Source organism: Palaemon carinicauda, chromosome 43, assembly GCF_036898095.1.
Source record: "Palaemon carinicauda isolate YSFRI2023 chromosome 43, ASM3689809v2, whole genome shotgun sequence".
NCBI lineage: Eukaryota > Metazoa > Arthropoda > Malacostraca > Decapoda > Palaemonidae > Palaemon > Palaemon carinicauda.
In genome coordinates, this window is record NC_090767.1 from 60,674,153 (window position 1) to 60,683,580 (window position 9,428).

General features: G+C 38.5%; 1 protein-coding gene across 1 annotated transcript in view; it reads left to right on the top strand.

Annotated features, from left to right (window-relative positions):
- Positions 1–282: 282 nt before the first annotated feature.
- LOC137633914 (pre-mRNA-processing factor 19-like) overlaps positions 283–9,428 on the top strand; it is a 22,127-nt gene continuing 12,981 nt past the window's right edge. The window contains exons 1-5 of the mRNA XM_068366151.1: positions 283–361; positions 5,237–5,386; positions 6,014–6,155; positions 7,828–7,966; positions 8,483–8,677. Of these exons, the coding sequence (XP_068222252.1) occupies positions 343–361; positions 5,237–5,386; positions 6,014–6,155; positions 7,828–7,966; positions 8,483–8,677 (645 nt within the window). The 5' untranslated portion in view covers positions 283–342. The remainder of the gene's footprint in view (positions 362–5,236; positions 5,387–6,013; positions 6,156–7,827; positions 7,967–8,482; positions 8,678–9,428) is intronic.

Here is a 9,428-nt window from a genome sequence, read left to right on the forward strand (position 1 = left end):
GTACGATAATTTTGGTTGAAAAACGACAATTTTAAGGCTCATGTACGATAATCCAGTCGAAATAATCTGGCAACAGGGTTGCCAGTTTGGCCTTTTTTCAGGCCAAAAAAAAACTAAAATTTGTTCTTTTTTTAATTAGTTGGCCTTTAGTAATATCTTGAAAAAAGCTGGGTCGTAAATACTATATATTTGGCCTTTTTCTACTAATGGCTCGGCCTTTTAAAGCCGCGTTTAATTAAAATAGGCCTTTTCTCATTTACAAATCATGGCAACCCTGTCTGGCAACACTGTTGAAGGCAGACTTTGGATACTCAGTTGACTATTCAAGTATATAAACAAAACATGTCTCTCGTCTGTGCAAGTATGTATTTAACCCACTTAAAACCGCTTATTATTCCTCTTTAACAGTTAAATATAATGTGCAGTGTTAAGCAAAGTGTTAATTGTGTAATTAAGGTAGTTACGGATTATTAATTTCCACTGAATTACCCGTAATTACAGAGAACTGATCGTTTCATATGTGGGACGCCGCTCAATGGAAGCCGAATGTCGTGAATATAAATCGTTAATTTAAACGTTAAAATAAATAATCTCTCCCGATTAATTGGTCTCAAATGTTTATTTAATAAACGTAAATATACATTTCAGTGTTTGTGGTTTGTTTATTTGTCTCAATTTCGTGTATTTTGTGATTTTTATCTACACCTGACTGTCTAGTGTATAAGGCGGGTAACATCGAGGCCTGAAGTTAGTGTCTCCCGTATAAGGTTAATTATGCTAAAAGTGTTAATATATTATCAAAATATAATTGTCCATTATGAAAAATTGTTAAATTAAGTATAAACTTATTTTAGACACAGTATATTGTAGTTTTGTGGACTACTATATACCCCAAGCTAACTTATGTCCGCTGATCCACAAACAAACTATATTAAGGAACCGGTGTATTAACCAACATGAGATTTACCTTATTACTATTATCATTATTATTATTACTATTATTATTAGCGGAGCCTTTGTATATCAGCGGCCAGTTCCTCACACGTTGATTAAAGATAGACCTTAACTAACCTAAACTTTCCCCCCTAACCTAACCTACAAGCCATGTCCTTACCTACTTAATTAACTGGGGGCTAACGCCCCCCTGCGACCCCCTTACACTAACCTATTCTAAGTTAGACAGTAATACATACAGGTGGCCGCTCTCATACATACACCCCTCATTTGCTAAGCTGATCGACAAACGCTAAAACGATATTAAGGAACCTGTGTATTGTGACGGTCTGAACGATCCCCCGGTCTCAGAATTCTCCTTGATAATCTGCGCATGCGCGAACATTACCGTTTGCCAGTGCATACGAGGTTGATGTTTTATTTTCCTGTAATGTTAGCGTGCGCAGCTCAACGTTACCGCTTGCCAGTACATACGAGCTTGATGCTTTATTTTCATGGGAGCGAAGCGAGCTAATGGCGGAAAAGAACCATTATACAATGTCAAGGAGAATTCTGAGACCGGGGGATCGTTCAGATCGTCACATATTAACCAACATGAGATGTACCTTATTACTATTATCATTATTATTATCACTATTATTATTATTGTTATTATTATTGGAGCCTTTGTATATCAGCGGCCAGTTCCTCACACGATTAAAAAGAGACCTCAACTAACCTAAATTTCCCCCCTAACGTAACCTACAAGCCGTGTCCTTAACTACTTACACTATCATATTCTAAGTTAGGCATAAAATACATACAGGTGGCCGCTCTCATACATACACCCCTCATTAACTAAGCTAAAACCCTCGTTTGAAAAGCAAGGTGCTATAAACCCAAGGGCTCCATCAGGGTTATATAGTCCAGTGGGGAAAGGAAATAAACAATATGAGAAATAATGAACAATAAAATAGTTTAATAATTGTAACATCAAAACATATTTCTTCGTTAACTATAAAAAAACTTATGTCAGCCTGTTCAACCTATAAATAATTGTTGGGTGATATGATTAAAAAGATGGTTGGTCTAGGGATAGTATATTTATTTTTGTCTTGATAATTGACATTCTTTCAACAGGTACTGTCATTTTATGTAGATCTAGGTTGTATGCCACATACAGTATTCAAAGGTTATTAACCCTAAACCTCCAGTTTTATTGAATTCTTAAATTTGTGTCCCAAAGAGAGCAGGGCGCTGAGCCAGTCATAAATGAAAATTGATATATTAAATAAATTGAGCAGGAAAAATGGGCTACAAAATAACAATTATAATTCCTATTATTTAAAAAAAAAATAGAAAAATAGAGATTATTTCTATAATAACCGTCTTCTTTTTTTAGTTACAACGTTTCACACCTCAATTTAGCCAAACTTACTTAAGTCTTAACGCCTGAAACATCTTGCTATCTCTGAACAGTACATGAGTAAAACTACATTCTTTAGGAATTCTCAGAAGTTGTCATATTAATAACATGAATTAAATTAAATATTAATTCTTAGGGTTTACTCAAAGTTTTTAAATATGTTCTTGACTTGGCAATAGTGTGAATAAAAAAAACTTGATTATTGATAATTGGTGTCAATTATAGCTGTCGTATACGTTTAATGTTACAAGTTATCTTATTTTGTTTCTCATGACATTTTCTTGTAAGCATTAAAAATGGTAATAATAATAAACAGATAAATCTTAGTCATCCATTTTAGCTTCCATTTTTAAGTTTTTCTCTCATCTTCCAATGAAACGCTGAAAATATATTCATATATAACTATATGATAACATGCATATATCATAATGAACTTTAAATGATGTCCGTATCCCGGCACTTGGCAGTGTAGCCTAAACTTCATAGATCAAATTTATAATGTATTTAGATGGTTTAATCATATGCAGAAGGCCCTCAATTTAAACATTCCGAGATACAAACGTAAATCCAGGTATTATTTTAGTTATTGACATTAATAAGGTAACCTAGTACTTATACAAGTCAAGAAAAACATTAAGTTAGTGCATGGCTACAATGTGACGTGCAGTAACTGGTAATATTGTGCATTTGTAAGGCATTTTCTCATGTAAAATTCTTGGCTCAGGTTTTCCCATTTCCAGTGTTTTTATGTATTTCGAATTCAGTGTATACCTGTATACCGATCCACTTTTATGTTTGAGTTTTATATTTAGGTTTTTTCCCTCCATTTTACCCTGTTTTTACCTACTTTGTCTCCCCCATCCAAAACCCCGCTTCCCAAGGAGGTTCTCCCAGATTTTTATTATCTATAGGGGGAGGGGTGGTGGAAGGATAAGTGTTCATTTGCGATGGAAATAAAACTCAAAATCATTCAAATCACATCATAATACAACGATTGTTTCAAAAGTTGGAGTGTTTAATAAGATAGAGAGACACTAAAAAACAATATCATATTATAGTAAGCAAAACAACATTTGCAATAACCTGATTTTTATTTCATATGATTCTTGACTATTTGTTGACTTGTAGCTGAAAATCGTAGGCATGGTAATCAGGTTGGGCTTAACCCTTTTACCCCCAAAGGACGTACTGGTACGTTTTACAAAACCCATCCCTTTACCCCCATGAACGTACCGGTACGTCCTTGCAAAAAACTCCTATTTACATTTTTTTTTTTTTGCATTTTTTTGATAATTTTTTGAGAAACTTCAGGAATTTTCCAAGAAAATGAGACCAACCTGACCTCTCTATGACGAAAACTAAGGCTGTTAGAGCAATTTAAAAAAAATATACTGCAAAATGTGCTTGAAAAAAAAATAACCCCTGGGGGTAAAGGGTTGGAAAGTTCCAAATAGCCTGGGGGTAAAAGGGTTAACATAGGATAAAAATTTAACGAAATTGAACTTCTTCTTGGAACCTATTAAGTTTGTAAGTTGAACATCTGTATAGTATTGTCGTTGGAACCCTCTCCTTCCCCGCATTAATCAGGTCGTAGTAATGGAATGGTAAATGGCATTTGCGTACATTGTGGCTATCCAGAAATGGTCAGGAGTAATGCCCCTTAGGTTGTATTTTTACTAGAATTGTACCTTAAACATGATAAAATTACTTAAAGAAACTTATCGGAAATCTATATTGAACTTTTAAAGTCTTTTCCAAAGTAGCCGTTCTTTGCAGACAAAGTTCACGGTTTCCTCCTCAGGCTTTTTCAGCTTGAATAAATGATCTTGCAGGCAGTCATGTTCGAGGGATATCAGTGGAAAAGAATCCAAGGGTATGCAGTCTCCTGATGGCTAATTGTGTGATAGTTTCTGCGCTACTTGTTGCTATCCGACATTCTTGTTCCTATCAGAAAGCATGTCTGTTTCTGTTCCATCTCTCGAGTGTGTGGCCACTCAATGACAACGTGTGCCTAAGAAAGCTGGTTTTCCTTTGCCATTTCTGGTTCTCTGTCACTCCTCTTCTTTCCTTCTGTGTCTTCCGATCCTGGAAGGCACTAAGGATCTTCACCTGGAGGTTCTGTTGTGGCTTCTTCCCCGTGAGAGAGAGTTGTCATCTGCCTGCTCGACTCCAGAGGCAAGTTCTCCTGCTTCACTTTTGCCAAGTTTTCGCTGTTACTTCTGAAGAAGAATGAGTAGGAGACATCATAGAGGTCAAGGGAGGCTAATAGATAAGCGTTATTTATGCAAAACTCCTATCGTTTCTCCCTCAGGAGCTTCCCTTCTTATGCGACTGCAGAGAGTTGTCTCGTGGTGGGAAGAAGAATCAGCACGCTACACTAGCGAAGGGCCTAGGTACTCGGGATCGAAGTTTACACACCTTTTACCCGTTCTTGATCTCGTTTCAGGAGGAGTAAGGGTTGAGAATTGTCACTTACGCTACTGTAGCAGGAATAAACATCCAACTCGTGTCATATATTAAGCGTTGTTTTTAACTTTTATATCTCATTTATTGTTTTATTTTTCCATTTTCTTCTTTACTGGGCTCCTTATCCTATTAGGGCTACCTTGAGCTTATAGCAACCTGCTTTTCCAACCGAGGTTATTGAAATAATAGAAATATTCAAACATATTCTAAGGTAGATAATAAATGCATTGATCTTTATGAGTGAGGAAAGGAGCAAATCGAGTTGGCTAGACAGACTGGGTAGACCGGTCATTCAGGTCGACTGGAGGGAGAGACCATTTTTTTTTCTTCCCATTATTTAAAACTATAAATAAGATTAACTAAAACAGTATCGATGAAATGGTAACAATGTTTTTACGTTTACTCTTGCAGTTAGTAATGAGGTCCCAGATCAGCCGGTGGGTGTCTCCGCTCTCCGGGCCGTCTTCGAGAGGAGACTGCTGGAGAAATACATAGCGGAGAACGGCACAGATCCGGTAAACAATAAAGAGCTCACTATTGAGCAGATTATCGATTTGAAAGGTAAGTTAGTTTGTGTGTAGGGTTTTCACTCTCTCTCTCTCTCTCTCTCTCTCTCTCTCTCTCTCTCTCTCTCTCTCTCTCTCTCTCTCTCTCTCTCTCTCTCTCACAAAAGTTATTTGCTTGTTATAAGGTCCATACTGAAGATTTAATCTCTCTCTCTCTCTCTCTCTCTCTCTCTCTCCCAAAAGTTATCTGCTTGCTATAAGGTTTATACTCTCTCTCTCTCTCTCTCTCCTCTCTCTCTCTTCCTCTCTCTCTCTCTCTCTCTCTCTCTCTCTCTCTCTCTCTCTCTCTCTCTCTCTCTCTCTCTCACAAAAGTTATCTGCTTGTTATAAGGTCCATACTGAAGATTTAATCTCTCTCTCTCTCTCTCTCTCTCTCTCTCTCTCTCTCTCTGCTCTCCTCTCTCTCTCTCTCTCTCACAAGTTATCTGCTTGCTATAAGGTGTATACTGTTTCTCTCTCTCTCTCTCTCTCTCTCTCTCTCTCTCTCTCTCTCTTAGCATTTAACAAAATTAATTATTTGATTTCTTTTCCTATTGTTGATTGTAATAACTTAAACTTGATATTCCCCTTCTCTTTTCCAACATAATACCTCCCTTCTATCTCTCTCTCTCTCTCCTCACAGTGCCGACAGTAGCCAAGCCCAAACCTCCCAGCTCCACGAGTATCCCGGCCATCCTAAAGGCCCTGCAGGATGAGTGGGACGCGGTCATGCTCCACTCCTTCACCCTCCGACAGCAGCTACAGACAGCGCGGCAGGAATTGAGGTAAGACACAAGACGAGTTTTTAATTTGAAGCGGCTGCAAGGCTTCCGTAGTGTCACGACATATACGGTAATCAACCTCTTTTCTTATTAAGGTTATCTGTGTTTGTCTGTCTTCATATACAGTAGTTAACCTCTAAGTCTGTTTTGTTAGTCTGTATGTCTTCATATCCGGCTATTAATCTCCTTCTGATTTGTCTTTGCGTTTTCGTGTTTGATAAGTATCCTCCGTCTGCTTTTCTCTTGTTTACCTCGACGTCTTCATATCTGGCAATTGATCTCCGTCTGGTTTGTCTTTGATAATTAACCTCCTTCTGTCTGTGTTGTCAGTCTGTACATCTTCATATCCGGCAATTAATCTCTCCCCTGTTTGTCTGTGCCTCTTCATGTACGATGATTAACCTCGGTCTGTTTCTCTCTTGTTTACCTCTACGTCTTCGATAAACTGTCATTTGTGTGTCGTCTGCATGTGTTCCATTCCAAGCCCCTACACCCCCCATAGCTGAAAAAAATGCAGAGTAGATACAGATATCTTTATATTTAAGCCTTATAACCCCAAAAATGACTACTGTATTTTTTTATGAAAGACGGTCGCTTAACTCTCGAGGAGTTGTTGCTCGGAGGGAGGACCAGATTGAAGACTTTGTTACTAATTGTACTATGAATTAACTTGAAGAACAAATAGAATTTTTATGATTACAGACATAGCTTCTAACTCATTTTGGAAGCGGAATATTGTAAACATAAAGGTCTAAAAAATTTACAAAAATTGAGACGCTTCGCATCTTAATCTTTTTGTGTATATATTTTCCTATTCAGGGAGATACTGGCAACAGTACACCTGAAGTGATATACTGTAGGCATTAATTTGAAGGATTTTAGTGTCAGCTGAGCTTAGTCTATTCAGCTTTTAACCATAATTCCGTTCATATTTCCTTTCTTTCGTCTTGTCTCAAATCTCCGTAATACAACTGCAGGATTTTTTCAATGCTGTAATACAACTGCAGGGTTTATTCATTGCAGGTGGGCACTGATTGGCCTCCCAGTCCCCTGTGGGAAAGCCTTTTGGCCCAGATTCATCAATCAAATAATTATATTTGTCTGTAATAATTTTAATTTCATATACGAAAAGTTCTCAAGAAGGTGTTTGTAAGTGAAATTTTGGCTTTCACCTAATTAGCATGTCTACGATTTTCAGCTGATAAAGTTAACAGATAATCCTGTTTCATATTGCAAATGTCGTCTTGCTTACTACGTTAAATTATTACCTTCGCCAACGAAGTTGTGAGGAGGTTATGTCTTTGCCCCAGTTTGTTTGTGAACAACTTCCTGGCCGCAATTTCACTCATAGAGTAGTCAACCTTTTAGGGGTTAATCGTTATGTTGAGGCGTGGAAGCGATACAGTTTTGAAAGTCCTAGGTCGAAGGTCAGAGGTCAAGGTCAAGCAAAAGCTCGACCTTATTAACCCTAACCTTAAACCTTAGTTCACTCATGGCTGTCACACAGGTTTTAAACAAGCCTACGGTTTAAATTGATTCTGGGAAAGGCAAGCTGGTTCCGAGAAATGGGCTGCCGTGGCGGAGGTCTGCTCTTAGAGCGCTTTTCTATTATAATATTATTTTATTTCGGTGTTTCATTATAAACGTTCGATACAATACAATACCTTCTTTACAGTCACGCCCTCTACCAGCACGACGCGGCCACCCGTGTCATTGCCCGTCTCAACAAGGAGGTGACGGCCGCCCGAGAGGCCCTGGCCACACTGAAACCACAGGCCGGCATCGCTCCGGCCGCCCCGGCCGGCCCCACACTGGTGAGTGTCCGATGGTTTTGTCTGGCTCGGGACTATGAGAGAGAACTTGGTGGTGGTTCAAGGTTTTGTGACACTTTTATTATTTTTGATTAGTTTTAATTCATCCGTTTCAACATTTTTTATCTAACCTTTGTCCCTAGTTAATCTAACCTTTGTCCTTAATCTAACCTTTGTCCCTAATCTAACCTTTGTCCCTAATTAATCTAACTTTTGTCCTTCATTAATGTAACCTTTGTCCTTAATCTAACCTTTGTCCCTGATTAATCTAACCTTTGTCCCTGATTAATCTAACCTTTGTCCCTGATTAATCTCACCTTTGTCCTGATTAATCTAACCTTTGTCCCTGATTAATCTAACCTTTGTCCCTGATTAATCTCACCTTTGTCCCTAATTAATCATACCTTTGTCTCTTTCATAGAGCCAAAGTCTTTGTCGTATAACCTTTATCTCTTGTACGGACAACTGCTTCCGTTCCGCCTCGCTCAATCTTGCTAAAGTCCCCCTCTAACCTCTCAGGCAGCGACAGCGGAGGCGGGAGGCGCAGCCGACGTCCCCAGCGAGGGCGCAGGCCTGACAGAGGAGGTGGTCACCCGTCTGCAGGACACGGCGACGATCCTCACCCAGGAGCGGAAGAGGCGCGGCCGCACCATCCCCGAAGGACTCACCCCCTCGGAGCAGATCAGAAGTTACAACACACTCGCGTCGCATCCCGTGAGTCGATTGGGGTCCTGTCCTTTATTTAATTATTGTTGTTATTATTGAGAGTCTTAGGTGAAGGTCGACCAAAATAAGCTGCCGTGGCGGAGGTCTGCACTCTACTGAGTGCCCCTCTAGTTATTTTTTATTTCTGTAATACTATTTTTTATTCATTTTGATCCAGAGGTGAGCGAGTTCCCTCTTCAGCAATTGGAATCCTAAGATGTATTCATCATTATTATTGCTACTAGCTAATCTACAACCCTAATTGGAAAAGCCAAATGTTAACCCAAGGGCTCCAACAGAGAAAGCAGCCCAGTGAGAAAAGTAAATAGTGAAGTATTGGATGAACAATAAATGAGAAATATAAAAATATGATATATCAAGATTACTAACAACAGAAAAGCATTTGCTTGTAAGTTTGAACTCTAGGAAGTTCCACCGATTCATCTACGATATTAGGATCATTCCACAACCTGGCCACAGCTGGGATAAAATTTCTAGAGGGCTGTGTAGTATTGAGCCTTATTTTGGAGAAGAAAAGACCTTTTACTGCATACATGATGGTACCGTCTAGGAAGATCTGAATGTAAAGGATGGTCTGAATTATGAAAAAACCTTATGCAACATGCACAATGAACTAGCTGAATGAGGGTGCTAAATATTAATGTCTAAAGAATTTATTAGAGCACAAACTATTGTCCAAGAAATTTGAGAGATAATTTCAAGACAAAAAATACTCAAAGCAAGGTAAAATGTAAGAATT